Source organism: Armigeres subalbatus, chromosome 2, assembly GCF_024139115.2.
Source record: "Armigeres subalbatus isolate Guangzhou_Male chromosome 2, GZ_Asu_2, whole genome shotgun sequence".
Taxonomy (NCBI): domain Eukaryota; kingdom Metazoa; phylum Arthropoda; class Insecta; order Diptera; family Culicidae; genus Armigeres; species Armigeres subalbatus.
Window position 1 is genome coordinate 143,344,838 of NC_085140.1, and position 24,877 is coordinate 143,369,714.

Below are 24,877 nucleotides of genomic sequence, written 5' to 3' on the forward strand. Positions count from 1 at the left end.
GGGTGACTTTTCAGGAATGGGAAGGCCTAGACGCCCTAGCAGCATTCAAGACCATCTGGCCCAATTCGGGTTATGTGAATGGAATACTGTTTTCTATAGCGCATCGGAAGTGATTGTCATAGGCTTCCCATTGGGCGGCGTCGTACCGTCATCGTGGCCTCCAGGAGGTTTGAAGAGAGGATCATTTCCGACGGACTTCTAAGAAGAATCACTGAATCAATCCAGGAAGAATTTCTAAATGAGTTTTAGAAATAGTTTCAAGTCGAAATTCCGAAAAAAAATATAAATCTTGATTAAAGACTCGTGAGGGAAGTCAGATTTTTATTTTTTTGGAAATGATGATTAATTTTGATACACATAGTTAAGTTTTTCATTTAAGGTGGGACTTGAACCCACACTATTCCATTAAGTACACGGACGTATTACCAATTACACACAAAAAAATTGCCAAAGTACATTTGATGGATACGGGGAATTGACTGATATCTCATCGTTATTGGCTGGTTATGGCACAACTTCTCGCAAGGGCAGCTGTTGTATAATTGGTAATACGTCTGTGTACTTAATTGAATAGTGTGGGTTCAAGTCCCACCAGTAGCCGAATCTTTTTTCCCAACATCTAAAAAACACCTTAATTGGCAAACTTAACTATGTGTATCAAAATTAAACATCTTTTCCAAAAGAAAATATAAAAATCTTTTGAAATAATTTCAAAGAAACTTTACTGCAGCAAGTACTTCTAAAGAATTTTAGAATTTACTATCGTAAGAAATCCTCCAGGAATTCCTAATCATACGAGTATTGTCTTTAGGAGTTCCAGAACGAATTTACAACAGAATTTTCGAAGTCATATCGGAGAAATTGGGACGATGGTTGAACTCCGAAGAATTTCTATAAACACTCTTTTTTTTTTTTTTTTTTTTTGTCTTTATTTAGGAGACTTTCAGCCCGAGGCTGAACTATAAACACTCTTTTTTAATCTATTTTTTTTTAAGCCCAATTTCAAATTAAATTGCCAACGCAGTTTCAAAAGAATTGTTCTCAGGAGCTCCAAGTGAAATTTCGCAGGGATTGCAGAAGGCACCCCCAACGGAATTTCATGAGAGAAAACTAAGAAATTTCGAGGCAAATTCTCAAAGGAAGTTTAGAAGAAATTTCTGGAGAATCCAGAGAAAAAAATCGCACAGAAATCCAAAAGAATTCCTCCAATAAATTGCATATGCATGCACAAGTAATGTGCATCACTATGAATATTGGAGACATTTTGAGTTGCTTTATAGGAGAAAAAAAATTGGCTATACTTTTTTAATGCCCATGATTTCTTAGTTCTAGACCAATATTTGAAAAGGACGCAACAGCCAAATTTCCCTGTAGTTCTTTGTCTATATATTTTGGCTGTTACGCCCTTTTCAAATATTGATCTAGAGTTGACGTAAGGTAAAAGCCATCGTACTTTTTCATGCATTGGTAATAATTTGAGGACAACGTCGCTAAGTTAAAGCATTTTAATCCTCAAATGTGGGTTGAAACGTTTTTACGTCACCTGAGATCATGAGCAAGTAAGTAAGATATGGCTTCATTTTATTACTCTTAAAGAGTTGTTTATTCTGCTGGGCCAAATTGCGAAATCCTATATTTAGTGCCGTTCACATGTGCCACATTTTTATGCTTTTATTGATAATTTAGTCAGAGCTTGCGTCGTACCCTTACAGTCGAATGCCGTTGCCCAAAAATTTTTCCACAGTTTTATAACTCATGAGAGATTAATTCTATTTTCATCTCGAGAAAAAAGGTTTTATCTGAATTTAACGGTTTATTTCGGACGAGGCTCGAATGCAGCACGTAATAAAACCGCGGTTAGTAAAAACAAAAAGTAGAAACTATTTTCCAGAGAAAGCTACTGGGCATTAAGAATTCAATTAAAAATAAAATAATCTTGTTGTGGTGTGGCGTAGTCGCGGTTGGAAAGCAGGATAAAAAAAGCCTGCGCCTCGGGATGGCTTCAGTTTGTGCAAAACAACTTTGTTACCTTTTTATGTTACAAAATGCTGGTCGCTCCTACATGCCACAGTAAGGGTGTGCAAACGTGGTTTGGTTGCATTGTATCTTCGTTTGTATGTTTTATTCAAGTTTTTTAAAGAAAGCTCCCAATTATATGAAAGAAAAAAACAAGATACAAAGTTTCTCCAGCTAGAATGCGGTGGCAGTGGTTTTCCGATGGGCTGTGCTTTGTGGTTCTCGGTATCATAAATGGGAAGTTTTGCTCTTTTGTCTACCGTTGGCTGCCGGAGTAAATGGAAGCTCATTTTATTACGTTTATGTTTTCCACATATATTCGAAAGACTCTGGAGGCAAATTAGCTTTCCAGGGTATGGTAATAATTCTAGACGTTTACGACTTTCTACAAATATGATACTTTTTCTTGAAGACAAAACATCGCGAATTCAAGCTCAAAATAAAGAGTTCCACAACTTCTACAGTAAAAACTTTTTGATAGGAAAATTCAAATTATTAAAAATCCACAATTGCAGTAACCACCATGCATCTCAGTGCTCAATACATGCTTTAAAGACAGCTTCTTGATATTTCAATAACATAACGTTTGAAAGTCTAGTCCAAACCCAGCATGCTTACTATCCAAAACCGCAGAAGCCCGTTATCGTTCATATGTGCTAATAATCACGATTGATTTGAATGGATTTAGGAAATTCCAACTCGGTCTACCAAAAACATTGCGAGAAGATCTTGTCGTGCCACATTCCCTCTGACCCTATCGATGCAACACAGCCACTAACAATTATAACTATAAAGCCAATCGAATACTCGTTTGTGGTTGAGCCTCAGAACGGTCGTGCACAGTCACCACTACCGTACGTGACCCGTAACTAGATGCAGTGACCTCAAATCTCGGTAAAAGACTGCAACAAACGAAGAATTTCCTCTCGATGCCGCCATTCTGTAAAGCAATAAATTAGGTTAAATCTAGATATACGTTGTCGTACTCAGTTCGAAGTGTTTTTCGTAATTTAATTTCTAATTAATATTTCCTCTCTGTTTCTCTACGGTTTCGGTTTATAACAACCGAACCACCTTCTACCATGCAACGGTACCTGTAATGATGATGATGACGATGGCTGTGACGGTCGATGGCATAATCCTTACGGGTGTGGAAAATTCTAATTGAATTGCGATCCACCACACCGTAACCGGTGTCAACAAACCAACCAAACCACCGCCCGGACCATCCGGAATCAGATGAAGACGAGGAACCGAGATGTGTGCAGCTAACAAACCAGCACAAGGGGGCCATCCGATTCATCCGAAAGGTAAGTCCAAAAATGTTCCCTAGAGCGTTGGTGTTCCATATGTGTGGCAAAGAATCCCAAATCCAGGATATCGCGACGCACGACAGTACAACTTTTTAGAAGCATATGAAGGGTGGGTGTAGGGTGCGACAATTAACATTTTCAAATATTAGCAGTTTTGTAAGTACCAAGCATCCAATTGTCCAATCAGCAAAGAGAAATAGGGCGGAATTAAGAAGGGGGAAGGGTCGTTTGGCCGAATGCCACTTGACCTAATACCACGTTAGGCCGAATGTCATCTAGTCAAACTCTGCTTGGACAAAAAGATTTTTATGCCGGAAACAGTTTGGCCAAAACTGTCATTTATTTGGAAGGAACATACGTCTGAAAATGTGTTTCGATCGAATTGGTCATTTGGCGGCAAAAGTCGTTTGGCAGAACGGGCCATTTATCAGAAAATGCCATTAAACTGAACGGGTCATACGACCGTAAATGTCGTTTGCCGAATGTGTCATATGGCCTAAAATGTCATTTGACCGAACAATAATGAATAGTAAAAGTTATTCCTTAATGTTAATTGAGCAGTAAGAAATAAGAAATAAGAAGTGAAACATGAGAAGTGAGACATATCACTTTTCACTCTTTTCACTTCTCACTGCGAAAAGTTTGGAGTGTGCAAACAAAAGTGAGAGAAGCTCTCATTTCTCACTGCTCATTTCTAACTTATCACTCCTTATTTTTCACTTCTCATTCCTTATATCTCAATTCTTACTTCGCATTTCTCAGTTTTCTCAGTGGAAATGAAAATGAGAATTGAGGAGTGAGAAATGATAAATGAAAAAGGAGCCATCTCGCATCCAAATTTTCATTAATCATTTATCACTTCTCACTTTTTAAACTGAAAAGTGAGAAATTAGGAAAGAGAAGTGAGACCAAGTTTCTTACTTTTTGTTTCTTAATTATCATTAATCACTTCACATAATCAATCACTTCGAAATTTTCACATTGAACGATTGATTTTGGCCAAACGATATTTTTGATTACATGACCCGTTCAGCAAACGATATTTCCGACAGTATGACTCGATAGACCATATGACCTGTTCTGCAAAACGACCTATTATAGCCAAACGGCATTTTCGACCGAACGACTTTTTCGGTCAAACGACATATTTAGCTAAATGACCAGATCGGCCAAACGTCATCTCCGGCTGTGTGTATTTTTGTTTGTTTTGTTGTATTTATTTGGGTGTTTGTGAGGACCGTAACACGTCGATAGATCCCTCACTCGCTAAAGCGTTACGTGATTTGTAAATGGGCCCCAACCACTTGAACTTACTTCAAGTTGGAAAAAATTATCGTTGCTAAGCTTATTCTGGTCATTCCGTTCAAATATCCTGTAGTAGTCGTGGCTCTTGATAGAGAGTTTTAGGAATAAAATTATGTGCTGATAATTTTTTTTAATAATTATTAGAGTTATTTATCCAACAAAAATGCGTTCAACATCTATCTATAATGACAGTTTCTGACCGAAAAAATTATTCTTAGTACAAAAGCAGCTCAATAATACATGTCGCGCCCTAACCACCAAACAGATACGATGTGTACTGTCGTGCGTTTGTTAGATAGGGAAAAGCTAGGCTTCCATCGCTAAATTCCAATCCTTTCACCTATCTCCCCACTCCCACTAGCTGGGAATTCCCCCAAATGGTCCAATTCAAAAATCCATAAAAAAAACTTATCCTCCCAACACGTGACCTACATCTTCCAGGCATCATTACAACCAAGCTGCCAGGGAGGGCTGGATACCCGCCGAATGGGTTCCCTCGGTTATGTTTCACTGAGGCTATAGGAATGAGGACAGCGTAAAAACGGTTTTACATACTTTTCGAGTGGAGGACTGATCAACTGGCCGGATTTGGGCAAGCTCAATTAAAAACCCACTCTCAGGCTATTTAGAAATGCAAATAGACAGACCGACATCCCTGCTCGGGGTTGGGGATTAAGGAATTCATTAGCCTATATTCGGAAGGTAAGGGGACGGGGAAGGATAGACATTTAAAGAGAATCAGTGTTCGTCAGGATTTAGGACGTGGTAGATAAAATTGCTATTTTGTACAAGGTAGGGGTACAGATAGAGGAATATAGGTGAAAAAGAATATTTACCTCACCTGACCTTCTTTGAGGATATTTATTTGTACAAAAAAGGCTGTATGAGGACCCATTTCGGTATTGCACAAGTATGTAACTAATATCATAGTTGACGATTATTTGTTAACGTTTTTCTACGATTCCTGGCAGCTTAGGTTTTCATATTAATCATAATCAACATAATATTCTATGCAAAATTCGTTCATCAAATAATTTTAATTTTTCACAAATCTAAATTACTTACGAGTATATTCCCTTCTTGAAATGAAAAAAAAATCTGTGATACCATCTACGGAATGACCCAACACACACCGTTCGAATTGGATTGCTCGCAAATCAAATGGGACGTGAAATCGTTCTACCATACGAATCCAAACGACACATTCCCACTCACATATAAAACACAAACGATCCAAACAAAAACCAATCGCCTCGTATCCCCCCAGATGAAGTACTTTGTAGCGCGACGAAAGTTCAAAGAGGCCTTAAAACCGTACGACGTGAAAGACGTCATGGAACAGTACGCAGCAGGACATGTGGATCTGCTCGGCCGAGTGAAGAATGTTCAAACTAGGTACAGACTCACCGGGCAGTGCGCCCACCATAGTTTTCGTTCTGTAGCAATAATAATCAGTTATCAAACTAACATCCTACAGTACACTACTACTGTTTGCTATATGGTCTAACTACTCAACTAACTACTCACCCAACTAAAACATACCTCTTCATTGTCACTAACTCAACGCATCAGTGTGTGTAAAGCAAACGGTTGCAACTCTTTGATTGAAAGTTTTCCTAGCAAGTATGTTTGAAAGTCTATGTGATATACTTCAATACCGTCTTTTGCTCTATTGTCAACTATAGGTTTACAGTGTTCAACTTTATGTTTCGTTTGTCCTTTCCTTTTTCCTGTAATCCAAAAATACAACCTCCGTTGCAGCATTTCGTTTCCAATTATACGTTTGGATAATTTTGTTGGTGTTGGGATTGTATGTTTCCTGTCTTGCGTTTAAATGTTCTCTCGGCGGACATCATCCAGCCACGTCTAATGGATTTGCCAATCCACCCACCAAGCAAATGGGGCTGCTATAACACTGCAACAACAGCTGAATTAGCAGATACGATGTTCTGTTTCCTGAAACTTTTAATTTCCGGTTTCGGTTTCCATTGAATCAGCACCGTCGCGTCGTCTACTCCTGCGAGTGAGTCCTCTTCTACGAATCACTAAAATTGTAGAATATATGTTTCCCTTTGACGGTTTTTGGTTTCCGTTTGCGTTGCGTTAACTTTTGTGATCGACTTGAAGTGATATACCTGCTACCTTACCTCACCGTATATCGTCGTCGCAGCCGGTTGCGATGTACATACTGTGGGGAACACAAAGTGCTGAACCTTAGATCCGCTTGCCGCTAATTACGTTCACCCGCTCATAATAATCAAATTTGGCTTAATACCTACAAATAATACTGCTACTGTTGCTACTGCTCTGGTCAATTTTCCATAAGATGTGTCTATCCTTGAAGAAATATTCATAGTTAAAGATAATTATCTCCGGAAATAATTATAACACAATTCCTGATTTTCTTAAAAATGGCCATGTTTGAAGTTCTAGCGATTAAAGCAACCACTTACATATGGTGCTCCATACAAGTGAAGTGGCTTTATAATTATTTCCAACTAAAGCGTTGCTTTTTAAAAAACATGAATTGCATATCAATAACAATCATTATTTGAAAATTTAGGTTATTTAAGGCTGGGATGCAAAATATGTCCTTAATCTATTTGCTAGACAAACATAAGCATTTTGTAAGAAAATCATCTTGCTCAGACTTGAGCATTTTTTAAGAAAATCAGCGCTGGTATTATAATTATTTCCAGGGGTGTATACTTGTATTTTTATGTGATGATGCTCATTTTTAATATTCCCACGTAATCTGCCCCCAGGGAAGAAGGTTCAATTACGAAAACCAAAATGATGTTTTGTAGTTATTAGTAAAATCGCACACCACGTAATTCGAAGAATGAATTCTGAGATTCTGGTAGTGTTTTAGAAAGTCTTAAACAAAATTTTATATTCGAAAGCTGGTGGCGAACTAGAAATTTTATTAAAAAGTCACCCATTTTTATTCAAAAAATATATATATTCGAAAGTGTACGGACCATCCTTATCAAAAGTTCATGGCAGAGTTCATGAACATGTTCGAAATCTAGGAAACTTGCTTAGGAAAGATTTTTTTAATGCCAGTTTTATTCAATAATTAACTAACAGATGTCATGATATTTGCACAACAAGATTAGTCATAAAAATTGATGCACCATGCGTCTCCATGTGGTCGTTTATACAAGCATTTATTTATGCTTCACATTTTATCACTACCTACCCTGCCACCTGGGAGGCCCATGTTCTCCCGAAAAAAAAAACTTATGGGGCAAAAATATATCAGATTTTCGAAAAAAAAAACTTATATTTTTATTTCTATCAATATTGATTACAACTTCAACTGCTTTGTGACCAAATAATAATTGAAAGCTACAAGCTAATCCCGATCCAACGAATATCTTTGTTATTTTCATTTTTGATTACTGAATTTTCTCAATCGATTAACTAACGTCAGTCACCTGTCGATTTCTGAAATCGTGAGCTACAAATACAGTACATGAGCATCTATATTCTTGAAAAAATACAAGATATTTTTCAAAAGCATAAAATTAGTTCATTTCTTCATGATTCCCAGAATTTACTCAGAATCAAGAGAATCTCAAAAATCATTTTAATATGCCAATATGGGGCCATCCGCAAAGTATGTCACAAACAAACACATCTACAGGTTTAACCTTCTTCGGATATTAGGAAAAACTTACGAATAAGATATTGCTCATATTGACCCAGAAATGTAAATGCTTATAGAATAGTCAAATTGTAACCGAATCAATTTTGTGGCTATGTGGTGATACGCTGGTTTCAGAAGACGAGCTCGGTGGTCTAGTGGCTATCGCTTCTGCCTTATAAGCAGGAGGTCATGGGTTCAATTCCTGGCTCGTCCCTTTCCTACTTTGTATTTCTATCTTAGTTATAACCTGTTATAACCTTCCACGCAATCCCAAAACCTCCCGTGGCACCTATGAGAGGTCGTAGAGTTCTATGCATCTTTCTTAAGTAGGTGTCAAACAATCCATCCTCAGAATTCGCAAGGACGTGGCCAGCACAGATCTCGACTATTGGAGAGTGCATTGCTTCCATCTAAGAGTTAGTAATTAGTCCCAAATCAATATCTGTGGTAACGGATGAAAGTGATGCTACTCTCATACAATAGTCTTGGCTTGTACCCCCTACGAATTTGTGCGAACTGCTAAATGCTAATGCTAATGTGGTTATACGCTGGTTTCAGAGACAATGGCCACGGGGACCTTATCGGCCATATAAGGGGAGCATAAAAATCGCTCCATATATGTCTTTCGATGGCTAATTCTTCATAGATTCTCATAAAACGGGGATGTATGGTCCATGAGAGAGTTTCCGACCAAAATGGCCACTCTTGGAACCTGCATGATGCCCCCGAGGAACCCGTAGAAGGGAACATTTCTGGTTTTATACCAAAACATGCCGTGCGACGGCTCTTTCGTCGTGATTTTTTACCTAATAGATAGTCATGGGCTTGAAATAGATTATCGACCTCATTGGCCACTCTTGAAACCTATGAGGTGCCCCCGTGAAACCCGTAGAAGGGGACAATTCCGTTTTTACACCAAAATATGCCGTGTGGCAACTCTTTCTTCGTGATTTTCCATCAAATGGATGGTTATGCGCTTGAAATCAATTTTCGACCACATTGACCACTCTTGGAACCTGCAAGGTACCCCCAGGGAACCCGTAGAAGGATACTTTTTCATTTTGCACCAAAATAAGGCATGCGGCAGATCTTTCTTCATTTTTCCCTTTATTTGTGTGAATTTTGATATTTGAATCAGTTCTTCACTTGTCGTAAGTTCCAAGGCCAGGGGCACTTGGAAGGGGGAGGGGACTTAAAATGACCACCCTCAGGTGCAACCTTGTACCTTCCATAGGCATAGTCTAAAATTGATAAAACTTAGAACTAGTAATCAATATTTAAGTAAAATTAGGTTAAAAACTGATCGACGAAGGAAACATGGACAGGTGAACAGTTTTAGTGTAAGTTGATCCAGCAACCCGGAACCAGTCGAACAGTAGACAACGGGGTATCCATTGGTGGCCTTGATGCAGGACCTATTGTCGTTGACGCGCTGCTCTCCGAAGATGCTAAAGATGGCTTAAGGCGAGGACCATACCACAGGAGTCGCCAATCTAACCCTTGATTCCCTCTGGTCGAAAGATATACTCAGTACGGAGAGATTTCCGAAAAATTGTTCTATACTGACCGCAGAGTTATCCAAACAATATAAAATCAGAACACTTCATTGAAGTTTCCGAAGGCAGCATTTTCAAACTTGCGGTGCTGCAAAAAACGAGCAGGAGAATTGGAAACCATGGTTAAGGTTGAAAAAGGGGGCTTAAAACCCGGGTTAAGGGTCCCAGGTTGCCTCGAGCGTCTCGAGTTAAGGGTCTTATACCGAGTTTATCATCGGGATGCCCGTTAAGATGAAATAGATATGGGTAGTGATGCTGGCTGTATCATTTGAAAACGCGTCCCTGATGCTTGAAACAAGTAGAGACCCAGGGAGTGGAATTTTGGTCCTAGACGAGGACCAGCAAAGCCCCAAGCTGCTGGTCTAGAGCCACGGCAACTTCCGGGGTGGGCACTCAAGGCCTTCTTTTGTTATTTCTCCCTGGTCCTCAGGGTCGTTTTTCTTACTTTCTCTTGGTCTGTGAAGATAATTCCTTTTGTGGTTGTATTAGGTTTTATGTGGTGGAAAGGCGGACAATAACAAAGTGGATTTATACAACGGAAAACAAGATTTATGGACTTAAGACTAAACGGACAGCTGTGATTCGGAGGGCCATACAATTGTGATAAAATAGTTATTTTTATTTTTAACGTTTTATTTAAAGACTAAAGAGGGGGGGATCATTGTGTGAGCTCACCGGTTCGTTGCGGCCGTTGCTGCTGCTGATGATCGATGGATGCTGATGCTGCTGATTGTTGGATGATTACGCTGGTTTTCTGCTCACTGCCACATGATTGTCGCTCATAGCCATTTTCCACAAACACAAAAAGGGGGGGGGGGGGGGGGGATTGGACGGTAACGCCTAATAACGAACAGCCATTATTCCGTGGGTCCGGAGAGTGGTACCAAAGCGCGCACTATCACTTGGTCGGGGTTCGAGCGAGCTGACACCATAGTTTTCTTCTGGCAATTCACAGACTTTACGAAACGTCACATTGCATTACATTGCCACTTCCGACCACTTTTCACCGCGGATAAAGTCCACCACACTCGCTCGAATTTTTCGTACGTTCTTCGATCTAAGATGGCCTAGCTCGGTTGGTACTAACTTTATCAAATGGTGCCTAATTATCAACCGTTGTGGTGATGCCATGAAAGATCCGTACTCTTATTTAATTTCAATACTTTTAAAGTGTTTGTGACGTTGTAGCTGTTGAAATCACTTTTTAATTAGAACCAGTTTAAACTAATCCACTAGTTCGCGGAACTTTCCAGTTCGGTTTTTTTTACGGACGAGACTGGACCGTCTTTTCCTTCACTGCTCCGGACAAACCTTGTAAATAGAAGAGAGCGATTTCCATCCCGTCATCTGCTTTTATCTTCTTTCTTAAAATTCTCGAAACTTCTAGCAAGTATTCTTTATGTTCAAAAAAATGATGGCCGATGAGTTCTTCAACATCGATGAGTTACTTACACACTAAACAAAACAATAACATTTTTAAATAGGTGTCATGCAAAATATTTAATTTAAGATTTAATTCCGATTGCCGGCTACATGCTAAGCCTTAACAATCCTAACCGGACACTTGTTTTCCTTTTTTATTTCTTGTAAATAAATTTTTGATATAGATGTAAATAAAGCATCTTAATAAGTAGTTTGATAAATAAATAATGAATAAATAAATAAATAAATGAAATCAATAAATAAATAAACTATCTCAATAAATAGGAAATAAATAAATAATGCATCTGAATAAATAGTTCAATAAATAGATAAATAAATGTATAAATAAATATGTAAATAAATAAAGCATCTAAATAAATAAAGAAAATCTACAATCGGAATACATAACAAAAATAAATAAATAATAAATAAAGACACTTGTTACTAAGCGTAAAATAAACATCATAATCAAACACAAAAATGTGGAAACAGACGATTATTATACACTTAGACATTTAAATTAGTAATATAAACATACAATTTGAATAAAAAAAATAACAATAAATATTCTCCAGACCACCAGCTGGCCTTTCCAACACATAACAACATTGTTACCAAAAACGGTTGGTAACATGCTGGCAGGTATCCCATAGGCATCCCTAGGAACCTGGAATTTCGGGCATTGGCATATATAATGTTCCACAGTGTTGTGGACCCCGCAAACGTCGCAGATAGTCCGGAAAGGGCTCCCCCCAAAGTTGTGTGAGAGCCGTGTGTGTCCTGTTTGGAGCCGAGAGATGATTTCCTGGTTTTACGTAATGAACTTATAATTAAAATATAAAAAATCACGAAAATAAAATATAAAAAAAGATTTCCTGGTCCTTTAGGTTGCTCAGGTCCGTCCAGGCCGACGTGGTCCCCTTGATTCTCAGCGGTTGTCCAGCGGTGGAAGCTCGCCATGACATTTCTCAGTTGGCTTGCACTGTCTTTCTTATCCAGCTTCCACAGGGACAGTTGACACATATCGCTGACCTTGATAACCGATTCCGGCAAGGTGATCGGCCGTGGTGTTGCCAGGCACTCCGCAGTGCCCCGGGATCCAGGCAAAGGTCGTATTCGGGAGCATATTTGCTAAGATACCTTGGGTCCAGGGGTGTTTAGACATTTCGCTCTGGAGTGCGGAGATAACACATGCTGAGTTGCATAGGACGATGATGGGCTTCGTGGATGGGTAGGTGGCGGCGATGAGAACTGCTGCTGCTTCGGCCGAAAAAAAAGGGTACAGGTTTCCGTGAGACTATCCTAGATAGTCATGTTGGTCCCGGGGACCCCGATGCCTACTTCACGGCCTGAAACGGACCCATCCGTATATCTGTGTTCGTAAATGTTGAATTCTCTGTTTATTAGATCGGCCACCGACCTTCTGAGAGCCAAGGAGTTATCACCCCTTCGGAAAGTGTGTGCTACAGAGCTGTTAATGTTGGCTTTTGAAGAGTGCCAGCTCCATGCCAATGAACGTGCACCACTAGGGGTAGATCGACGCCGGCCATCGCGTGCAGTATCCGATCTCCTTCGATATGGAGAGGGATGCTGTATTCTCCGGAAGTTAGGGCGGCGAAAGAGACGGCTTTCCGGCAGATGGTCGCTCGCACACGATGGCTTAATGGCAAGCTGTCTGTCTCGGCACAGGCAGACTCATCTGGTGTAGAGGGTAGCAACGCGGAAGCGGCTCGAACGTATGAATTGAAGGTTGGTGACAGAGTTTCAAAGGGGTTACGGTGGGCGATACAGGTAAGTTCCAAGCCGTAGAGTAAACGGCTATCAATGATAGCGTGCCCGATCCTAAGCATCCTGTTATTCCTGTTATTGATTCGGTGCGGTTTGGATAACATCCGAACAAGATTAACTCTGGTCTTGCAATTAACTTTGACTTCGCGGAAGTGCGGTAGGAATGAGAGGCTCCGGTCTATGGATACTCCAAGAACTTTTACAATTTTCTTGTTGGGGATGGGATGCTCTCCCAACTTGACGCTTGGTCCCGACAACTGGTGCCTCCAACAGCAGACATGTCCTCTGGCGCACTTACTGGCGGTCATAGTGTAGCCTACAGAGCTGGCCTAGCGATGGAAAGCCTTGACCGCAGATTGGATTCGTATTCGCGTGCGGCCTGGAGTGTCGATTACCAGCAATATATCGTCGGCATAGACGAAAAAGTAGATGTTCGGTGGAAGTGAACGAAATACACCGTTCATGGCGACAAGGACAGAGTCACCGCCAGAACGGAACCCTGGGGTACCCCAATCTCCTCCGGGAGAGTCCTCGAACCTTGGAGATATCCAAGGATACCAGGTCATCGTGATTGACCTCATTGCAAGCGTTTTGAAAAACGTCACTCAAGTTTGCAAAATATGTGCCAGTACCGTACGCTGGGCAGAACGCGTGCTGCCAGAATCCGAGTCTATCTTCTACTTTTAGTTTGTCGCGCAGCCGCCGGTTCACCATCCTCTCGACGACTTTGGACACACAAGAGGTTAGTAAGACGGGCCGGTACTTCGTCACATCCAGGGAGGAGATGTTCTTCTTAGGAATGGGTATGACCAAACTTTTTCGCCACTCTTCCACATTTGGCTGAACAACTCTCGGAACCGGGTCTTGGCTAAAGGTGGTAGCTTTTTGAGCATGGGGTACCCATGTCTTCTTCTTTTTTGTTGCAGACAAAAGTCGTCTGGGCGCATTTGCGTGCTTTGGAATATGAGTTCGATTTCCTTTACGCAAAGCGGAGAATTCTGGGTGTAGCGTAAGTGGATTATTACGTGATTAGCGTGAAAAAAGCTTTGCCTTTCTGTATATTTGGTTTTTTGATTTTTGACGAAATTGTGTTTTTTTTTCCCAAGGGTCCCCCCTTGGGAACGAAAGCACAAAAAAAAAAATTTCGCTTATATTGCGTTTTCTGACAAGAACTCTTCACCAAAAATTGTAACGTGCCTTGATTTGACTGGTTTTACGTAAAACCTAATTTTTAAAAATCTTTTATTTATTTTTGTTGTTGCCTGTTTTCCCGCTTGCCGGGCAGTGGCAACTATATTGCCACCAATTTTTCAATGTTTCTGAACTGTTTAACATTTAACAAACATACATTTGAGTTTAATACCATGTCAACTTTGTGTCCTATTGTTGTTTTTGTTAATTTATTGCTTAGATTCGTCTGCCTGAGTAAACCTGAGACTTTTACGCGTTTTGTACGTAAAAAAGTATTTTGGTCCATTGATCCCATAATCCCATCAGGCCAATTTTAATAGGAAACAATTGATTCTATTTTTTTGTTAAATATCTTCGCTGTACATATGCACAGCACATGTTTGGACAACAAATGGACAAATTGATATGAAATTTGCGAAAAAGAATCCACGTGTCTTGGAGGGACTTGAACCCTCAACCTCCTACTCTCTAGATAGGCGTGATAACCCCTACACAACAAGACCACGTTGCGGAAAAGCCATGGTTATCGAAAACATTTCCTCGAATATGACATTTTCCCAAAAATGACATTTCCGAGAAAACAACTTTTCCACGGAAATATCATTTTCTGGAATATAACAAGAAATTATTTAGCAGAGTCAATGTTTTCAGCTAAGTCTGCTTTCTTTTAAGCAAATGATAAAGTATTACAGTTCATTCATTTATTTAGTTTACATCTAAACAGATAACACTGACTCAACAATTTGACGCCACAATAGACGATTCGAGGCCGCATCTCTCCATCCTCGAATGCGCCCCACGCTCGCCAAGTCGTTTTGCACCTAGTCTGCCCACCTTGCTCGCTGTGCTCCACGCCGTCTCGTACCTGCCGGATCGAAATCGATCACCATCTTTGCAGGGTTGCTGTCCGGCATTCTTGCAACATGTCCTGTCCATCGTACCCTTCCGGCTTTAGCTACCTTCTGGATACTGGGTCCGCCGTAGAGCTAGGCGAGCTCGTGGTTCATTCTTCGTCGCCACACACCATCTTCTTGCATGCCGCCAAAGATGCTGCTAAGCACCAGTCTCTCGAATATTCCGAGTGCTTGCAAGTCCTCCTCGAGCATTGTCGATGTTTCATGTCCGTAGAAGTCTACCGGTCTTATTAGCGTCTTGTACATGACACATTTGGTGCGGTAGCGAATCTTTTTTGACCGCAGTTTTTTTCTGGAGCCCTTAGTAGGCCCGACTTCCACACATGATGCGCCTTCTTATTTCACGACTAACATTGTTATCAGCAAGGATCCAAGGTAGACGAATTCCTCGACCACTTCGAAGGTATCTCCGTTCATCGTAACACTGCTTCCCAGGCGGGCCCTGTCGCGTTCGGTTCCGCCCACAAGCATGTACTTTGACTTTGACACATTCACCACCAGTCTAACTTTTGTTGCTTCACGTTTCAAGCGGGTGTACGGGTGTTCTGCCACCTTTACAAATGTTCAGCCGACAATGTCCATGTCATCCGCGAAACAAATAAATTGACTGGATCTGTTGAAAATCGTACCCCGGTTGTTACACCCGGCTCGCCGCACGACACCTTCTAGCGCAATGTTGAACAACAGACACGAAACCATCACCTTGTCTTAGTCCCCGGCGCGATTCGAACGAACTGAAGTTTTCGTCCGAAATCTTCACATAGTTTTTATCCTGTTCACCAACTAGTTTTATTATTTACCGATTGTAACTTGTAACCGATTGTTGAATGTCCTAGCATCTAATAATAGCCTGATGAAAATTACGGAGCTGGATATTCGGGAAAACATTTCTTTGGTGAGGATTTGTCCAAACTGACATTGTGACCATGACAAAGCTAACTCTACACACGAAAAGAATGTCTACCCATCATCGTCCACCCAGGTATAACTTTCTCCACACAATTTCCATTTTTTTATAGCACCAATCTTATCCTCATTCACGATGGATGTGTCTGGTCGAATCTAATATTGATATCTGAAAAATGGTTTCTGTTCCGGCCAATGTCTGCCATGAGATGGAAAACCTTTTCTTGTTTCCGCCACATGTTCTCAAAAAATATCATCCTACAGTTCGATTCACCGCTGTTAAATATACACAATACATTGACAAACTGGCACCGAACGCGTACGCTGACTGTGTTTCTCTCAGTCGTGATATCCAGCTAAGACTGACAACGATCTGCCACGCTGACAGCTACACGATACTGTGCGGTGGTGGCGGCAGCTCAATAATAATAAAGACGATTTGTTTTATGGTCCCACTAAAAGTGTTTGTAATTTGCCAAAATTGCAAATTTTACGAGCATGGGGAGCCATTTCCAGCTCGTTTTGTTCCCATTGTGACCGCCGAGAAAGATGGGACCAGGAGAAGACCCATATGCGTTCCACTGACTGTTTGATTCTACCGATGATGATAGAAAGGCAGAAGAAGATTTTCACAGTTCATTGGAGATTTCCATTCTGCGCTCTTGTCGTTCGGTGGATGGATTTTCGTTTATCTTGTGTGTCTTACATTCCTTGTAAGTCGTAATGTTATAACTATCGTGTTTCTGGGACGACAATCGAAACTGGATTAAGTGCATAGTCGATGGAAAAGTGGATACGTCATCACATATGTCGCAATCTCATCAAGCTGGTAAATCACCAGTTAGTGGTTTTGTATCGATTGAGTCCGCCCATGCTTTCGAATTCGCTGACAAAAAAAATCGAACAGCTGGATTTTCGATTGAGGCTTTCTTTTGCTAGATAGCAGAACCAAGTTGGAATTGAACTTCCTAGGAGCGAAACTTATTACGCGATACATCTTTTCTTCATGTTGTTCGCTAGTATTTATGAGCATGGTCGATGGAAATTATTGTTGGTGCCACAATGTTGTTTATTACAACTTAAAGCTGATAAAGTTGTACCGATTGCTGAAATTTGCATCAAATCATCAGTAACATTGTTTTGTATTCGCCGCATATGATACAATCGATCGGGACCAGCTATGGCAGCTAATGCACGAACACGGTTTTCCGGATAAACTGACACGGTTGATCAAAGCGACGATGGATCGGGTGATGTGCGTAGTTCGAGTTTCAGGGGCATTCTCGAGTCCCTTCGAAACCCGCAGAGGGTTACGGCAAGGTGATGGTCTTTCGTGTTTGCTATTCAACATCGCTTTGGAAGGGGTAATACGAAGAGCAGGGATTAACACGAGTGGTACAATTTTCAATAAGTCCGTCCAGCTATTTGGTTTCGCCGACGACATAGATATTATGGCACGTAACTTTGAGAAGATGGAGGAAGCCTACATCAGACTGAAGAGGGAAGCTAAGCGGATCGGACTAGTCATCAACACGTCGAAGACGAAGTACATGATAGGAAGAGGTTCAAGAGAAGATAATGTGAGCCACCCACTGCGAGTTTGCATCGGTGGTGACGAAATCGAGGTGGTAGAAGAATTTGTGTACTTGGGCTCACTGGTGACTGCCGAAAATGATACCAGCAGAGGAATTCGGAGACGCATAGTGGCTGGAAATCGTACGTACTTTGGACTCCGCAAGACGCTCCGATCGAATAGAGTTCGCCGCCGTACCAAACTGACAATCTACAAAACGCTAATTAGACCGGTAGTCCTCTACGGACACGAGACCGGGACGATGCTCGTGGAGGACCAACGCGCACTTGGAGTTTTCGAAAGGAAAGTGCTTCGTACCATCTAGGGGTGGGTGCAGATGTCGTTCGTTACGTGGAGGAGGCGAATGAACCACGAATTCCATCAGCTGTTGGGAGAACCATCCATCGTTCACACCGCGAAAATCGGACGACTGCGATGGGCCGGGCACGTAGCCAGAATGTCGGACAGTAACCCGGTGAAAATGGTTCTCGACAACGATCCGACGGGCACAAGAAGGCGAGGTGCGCAGCGGGCAAGGTGGATCGATCAGGTGGAAGATGACTTGCGGACCCTCCGTAGACTGCGTGGTTGGCGACGTGTAGCCATGGACCGAGCCGAATGGAGAAGACTCTTATATACCGCACAGGCCACTTCGGCCTTAGTCTGATTAAATAATAATAATAATAGTTTTGTATGAATATTTAAAAATTTCATTGCAATTATTAGTTTTAGCTTGACTTCTCTTCAATTATGACCAGATACGACAGATACATTATTTGAAATTTCTCGTGTAAAGGTGGCACCATCTGTTACAACTTTTCATATCAATTGATTGACAATTAATTGATACAAAATATCTTAAAATTGAAGTAATGAACTACCCTTCAAAATAGAGATGGGCAAAACGGATCACTTTGTTGAGCGGATCAGACTGGCTCATTCAGTCTAATGATCCGGATCTTTCATACGGATCGGATCTTTGGATCAAATCGTAGGGATAATGCAAAATGGTGAAACGGTTGTCATTCAGGACCACAGTCTGACCCGTACAGACAATAATTCCACCCAGATCTCACTAACAAGCATATATAAAATGTCTAGCGAACCTACAATAAACTTTTTATTTTGCCATTTTCTTACAAAAGGTTAGATAATTTGTAGATCTGGTGAACCGGATCTTTCGAAAAGTGGGCTTCGAATCATTCATTCACTTCAAAGATCCGGATCCTTTCAACGGTTCCGGATCTGAACGCCCATTTCTCAATAACATTACCAATGCATACTAAGTGACAAACACAATATTATCAATGGTCAAAGTAGCCAAAAACAGAAAGGCTCCTTCGACCAAATCGATCATCAAACTTGTTCACTTCCGGCATGATAATATGTATTAACCATTTACCAACTACTTACGACCAACTGGCATGAGGCCTAAGGTCTCAACATCTATTAATATGGTAATGATTACTAAACTTGTATTTGCGCTAAGTTAGTTTATTAACCTCAGTCCAATATTGTATATCAACTTTATTTGGCTTATTTGTAATGTTGCTGGTTGATAAGTTACGATATGCCATCAAATTTACTGCTGATTGTAAATATTGCAGTTTGATTGCTATACCTCTCCACTCAATGCCAATGTGTGATACATGTAAAAGTGAAGCTATATCTCATATCTTCGGTGTCATCAATCGGTCGTATCAATAAATAAATATTCGCCAATTCGATTAGTTGCTACCATCGAGCATGTATACGATTATTGATGGCAATTACAATAAATATGAATGTGAGGGAACGCAGTGGGATGGGGTACTTGACACAGTTTGATTGAAATATGACAGTTCCCAGTTGTGGCTTGCGGCGATAGTTTAATTGTGCAGGTGTCAAGCTGTTCCGGAGGATGGTTTTGTACGGAAGGTGGTGGGATTATTTCAAACAGCTTGACAGGTCATATGATGGTGCTGATAAATTATTACGACTTGAATAGAAATACAGTTTGATTTGGCTATCGGATTATGATGCTTTAAAGACACGTGCTAAGTATATCCATTTCACTATCAGAATATCAAATGAATATAAAATAAATTGTTTCTGAAAGTACACATAAACCCTAAAAAAAAGCCCGTAAATCCTCGAATCTGTATGAAAATAGTTTTACGCTAAGGTCTGTTCTTACGCGTTTTATAATGAATAAATTTATAAAACGCGTAAGAACAATTTTATGATTTTTATCCTGTATTTTTTCCTTAGAATATTCACTAGTACATTAGTTTAATAAATGCTATACCATGTAAAAAAACTTGAAAATATTTGACGAACGTTTTTAATATTTGTCATTTTTTAAATATATATTTTACATTACATACTTCTGTTACACCCTTATGTGAAGATTATGATAAAATTGTGTTAAACCTTTATAAGAAGAATTATTTCTCTCAATACGCTTTTGCAAACTAGTTGAAAACCAGGCCAAGTTCTTTCTGGAATGTAGCCATTGATGAAGAAGAAGGTTCTATTATCATGAGCATGAGCATGAGCATGAGCATGATTGACCGCCCACGGTTGCTACTCCGTTATTGCCAGGTCAGCTGTATTTACACAGAGAACCAACAGATGATGTTTGGGACTAACATCATCTTCAATGTGTAAGAACTGGTGACCCAAAATTAAGCAATACCAGCGCCGGCCGTGTCCGAATGCAAGTCAATTAAGGAATAGGTAGGAAATTGTTGACGTGATACTCGCTTTGATAGAAGCCGACGAGTCATCTGCACTTCCACGAGAAATCACTGGGATGTTGGATATATGGGGTAGGGCGTGTGGCAGGGTTCGTTTTGTTAAACGGTTTGCCGTGTGTAGCGTGTAGTTTGATCGACGTTAAACAAAAACACAATCGAACGCGCACCAATTACTTGACTTCTGACTTACCGATCGCACATTGCAGAGCTAAATATTCTAATGATCACGCGATCGTTCTGCGTGCTAAAGGAAACACGATCGGACGCGTACTAATTTTTGCTTGCTAACTAATTTACTCACCGGCACAACGCAGAATAAAGTACTCCGATGATCGCGTGATCGTCCTGCGTGCTTGTAGGGATAAGTACGGACGCGCACTCTTAACTACGAGACCCGCAAAAGAGAAAAACTGTATGGGACTTGCTTCTGTTTAGCTTTCTAGTACAGTCAGCGACAGTGCAGTAAACATCAGTTTGCAGCTACATTTTCAAAACGATATACCAAGCTGTGCCCCTATTCTAATGTGACCAGCAAGCGTCCTGCGAAACGCGGGACGCCTATCTGGATTGCGTCACTGGCTGGCAAATGGATCCTCTGAAAGTGCATTTCGCATAGATTTTGGCCCAAAAGTATTTGTAAAGCTATATGAATTGTAATAAAATTGTAAAACGAAGTTGAAAAATGCAGCGTCTGGTCACTTTACCCTATTCCAATCAGTGCCTAATTCAGTTCACGCGATATACAATAATAGATAATAAAGAGTATATGTTTGAAAATAACCGATAAATATTCTTGAACTTTTCGGTGGTTTTATACGCATGAATTTAAATGAAAAATAACATCATTTTTAGCGATTGACTACGAAAATTTAAACACATTTTGTTGGACTGGATGGCTGCCATCATTTTTACCGTTCTCTTCAACTCACTTGCTAAGAACATCTGTCATAATAATCAAGCGTTTTAAAATAGACAATTATTTTAAATTTCAAATACAGCTGAATTTCAATATGTAACAGGTAGCATTATAACGCACTACGTTGACTGTATGGTAAGGTAAGTTGCCTGAAGAACCCTGAGTAAAAATTCAGTTTGGACAAGATAGCAATAAGAATAATTTTGCACAGAGATATTGTTGTGATAGTTTCAGGTCAAAATTTGAGGGTCTAGTCAAAATTACGTTAACGCTAAGGTGGAAAACTCCGATAGGGAATTGTATCTGTCCTTTTCTGTGGTCATGCTGGTGTGTATTTAGCCTCAATGTAATTATTGAATTCTCATAATAGAACAGGGCACAGCACGGTATGTGATCCCGCAAACGAATAAGACTCAAACCTCGACTCGTCGTAGCCCTCGCTGTTACGTTTCGACAGGGCAAGTGAGTCGAACCTGTATGAACGCGAATTGAACGTCTAACTATCTCTATTCAAAATATATAGAAGTTGAACATTTGCCCACTCTAAACTAAACTTATCTGTCTGTGGTGCCGGAGGGTACGCTACCAAAATTGACAAATCGACGCCCGAATCCACACTCTCGAAATCACGCACGAAAAAGTATCATTGAGTTGTGCCACAAAATTAGTAAAAATGAAGTTGTGAATAAGAAAAACTTACCGTTGTAATCCAACTTCAGTAATACATCTAGTAAGAAAAAGTTTGATAATGTGATACCTAGCTGCGGCCGTATATTCTTCCTTCCTGATGCATCCTAGACATTTCCCATTGCACATTTCTGAAGGTAGTCAATATCGTCGTCATCTTCCGTTGAGCAATATAATTGCCGCATCCAATTCCTTTTTCACTGTTCGAGTTCCGGCCGCGAAAAATCCTTACGTCGTTCACTGGGCCAGTCTCCTCAGCTTCAACACTGGGCGGCAGGTAACTTCCAGAGTTTCCACATTATAAAATTTTCTCAAACCTTAGGTTTTTCTATTATTTGATTTTGTTCTAGGTTCTATTATCAACATTAAAAATAAACCAAAATAATATTCCCAATAATATGTCTAAAATGTGTTCAAATTAAAAATAACTATCAGATTCGCTTTCAATGGCAAAACACATCATACTTTAAAACCAACACTTTCGATATATTTTGGAAATCGGCTTACACATTTTCTCGCGTAAGATCATATGCTGAAATAAACATTTCCACACGACGGATTCTAACCACCTACTCCGTATATGGTACTTCAGCCGAGAGGATCCTCTTTCATGAGACATAAACAGCGCTTTTGGCTCCTCAACCACCGTTCCAACTTATCGCATGGGAGAGACACGTAAGGTTACGGCTGGTATTTCCTTCCAGATTTCACTTTCCGTCATTAGCTCAATAAAACAATATTGTTTTAATGAACATCTGTCTAGCTTTTATGCATAAAATGCATTTAGTGTAGCAAAAATATCGGTTTAGCATTCAAGTACTTTAGTGTTCTATGTTTTCTCATCGAATTATATAAAATGGACCAACTTTGCAAAAAATTAGTATCACAAAACCATGAAATAAAATTCATGTGAAAATAGATTTGGTTGCAACTTTCTCAGGGAAATTGGACTTCGAACAGAGCTAACAGCCGTAACCCTACAAACCGACTGTTGAATATGAACACATTATAGCTGGTTTGTTAAGTTTCCTCGCCTCATTGCTGCGTGGTGTGGTACCTGGAAAACTTTTGCTATTTTGGTGCCAGCAGAAGCCACCAACGATGGAAACGACGATAATGCAAACATCTACAAACCAACACTATAACGGTATTACCTACAATATAAACTTTAAAAACACGTGTTGAAGTCTTCATTAGCGTTGATTGCATTGTACTAGGGTAAATGAGTCGATTGTTGGGGATGGGTGTAATTAACAATATTTAGTACAAATTGCTCAGAAAAAATCCATCTTCTGAAACGTAGCGAAATTTCCGATCCGATTACGCTTATGCAGCAACTTAATAGAAAATTGAACCGATGGAATATTCGGCATTCCATTAGAGCGCATCCAGAAAGAAAGCGTTAGAAGTTAGTCTGGCCATCAACTTGAGGTTATTTTTTGCACTGCATATACTGCCGCTAACCGCAAGTCGAGCACATCTGTATATGGAGGTTTCAATCTGTTCAAATTAAAGTTTTGTTTGGAATTTGTTAATTTCAGATTAAATTTTTGGTCAAATTTTATTTTAAAATTTCGAAATAAAATCTTTCTTTCAAATTTTTATCATTGATAAATTGATTACATTCATTTTAGTATAGCACGGTATTAAATCTTAAGCGGGTAGCTTAAGCGGGTTCGATGGTTGCCAGCGTGCAAATCTTTTTAATAAGGCAATCAATTATGCAAATTTAAATGTGAATCCACTCCTCAATTTTCTATAATTTTTATTTAATACCCGCTTAAGATTTAATACCGTGCTATACTAAAATGAATGTGTCGCTGCAACTTCCCGACCAATTCAATCCAAAAAAATATTTGGATGTAGATTTCATTTTATCAATGAAAAATGTTGATTTTTGAGTATCTCGAAGGACACAATCTGTTGAAACACGTAGAAGATCTGTTCCGATTATAACACAATGTTCTACAAAGTTTTTGAGAAAAGGTATGGCTTTCATTTAGTTGTTGTTGCAATAAATTTCGTTCATCCCACTCAGAGTTACGGTTTTTTAGGGGCAAAATCATGCCAAAAACACTAAATCGATTTGAAGCACACCTAAATTTCAACCAATTGAGCTGAAATTTTCACCAGAAGTCTACCTTAGCACAAGAATTGTGAATACCAGTTGACCGGTCGATTTTAAGAAACTTTTTGAAATTTGAACAGATCTAATACACAGTTATTAGGATCAAGCTTTCTCTGGTCCTATTGCATTGCAAAACACATTTATTTTGTGATAGTTGTCATTTACTTATTTACTTTTTTGGGCAAGTTTTTTCTTTCATTTCTATGATTAAACTATTAAAGAGCAATTTTATAATTAGTTCATAAAAAATCACATATTTTTATGTAAGTTTTCAACTATGTAGCTATCGCTTCCATCTTGATTTTTTATTTAACATTTATTCTATGAAAAACATTCAATCTACCATTTTTGCATTAGTCAACAAAAATCCATTCGTCATTTCAGGATCAACAGAAAGCAACAGTATGTACAGATCACGATAATAAAAAAAAAACAAAATATAAATTCTAGCCGTCATAAAATTTGAATCCTTTTTCGGCATTTTTCACCTGATTCTTGAAAAAGTTAAATGTCCAAAAGAGAGTTTCTTTTTGATTATCACTTAGTCATACTAACATTTACATCGAATGTTATAGCAGGGATCTAAAGAAAATAGCTTTATATAGCGTACTGATAATAAAAAACTAACCTAGATATCATCGAAAGACAGCATAATGAAAGAGAATCTCTCAATTGAACACAACGTTTTCAAAAGTCATGTTAGATTTGTCTAAGAAATACTCAAGGTAATGTTTCCTGGTACATTTAGAATCGAATCAATTTCTAAGATATT

The 24,877-nt window shown here is 39.7% G+C and overlaps 1 protein-coding gene across 2 annotated transcripts in view; it reads left to right on the top strand.

The window, feature by feature from the left end:
- LOC134210927 (potassium voltage-gated channel subfamily KQT member 2-like) overlaps positions 1–24,877 on the top strand; it is a 685,380-nt gene that overhangs the window by 561,737 nt on the left and 98,766 nt on the right. For both annotated transcript variants that reach the window (XM_062687367.1, XM_062687366.1), the window contains 2 exons: positions 3,256–3,326; positions 5,902–6,029. In XM_062687367.1, coding sequence (XP_062543351.1) covers positions 3,256–3,326; positions 5,902–6,029 — 199 coding nt within the window. The remainder of the gene's footprint in view (positions 1–3,255; positions 3,327–5,901; positions 6,030–24,877) is intronic.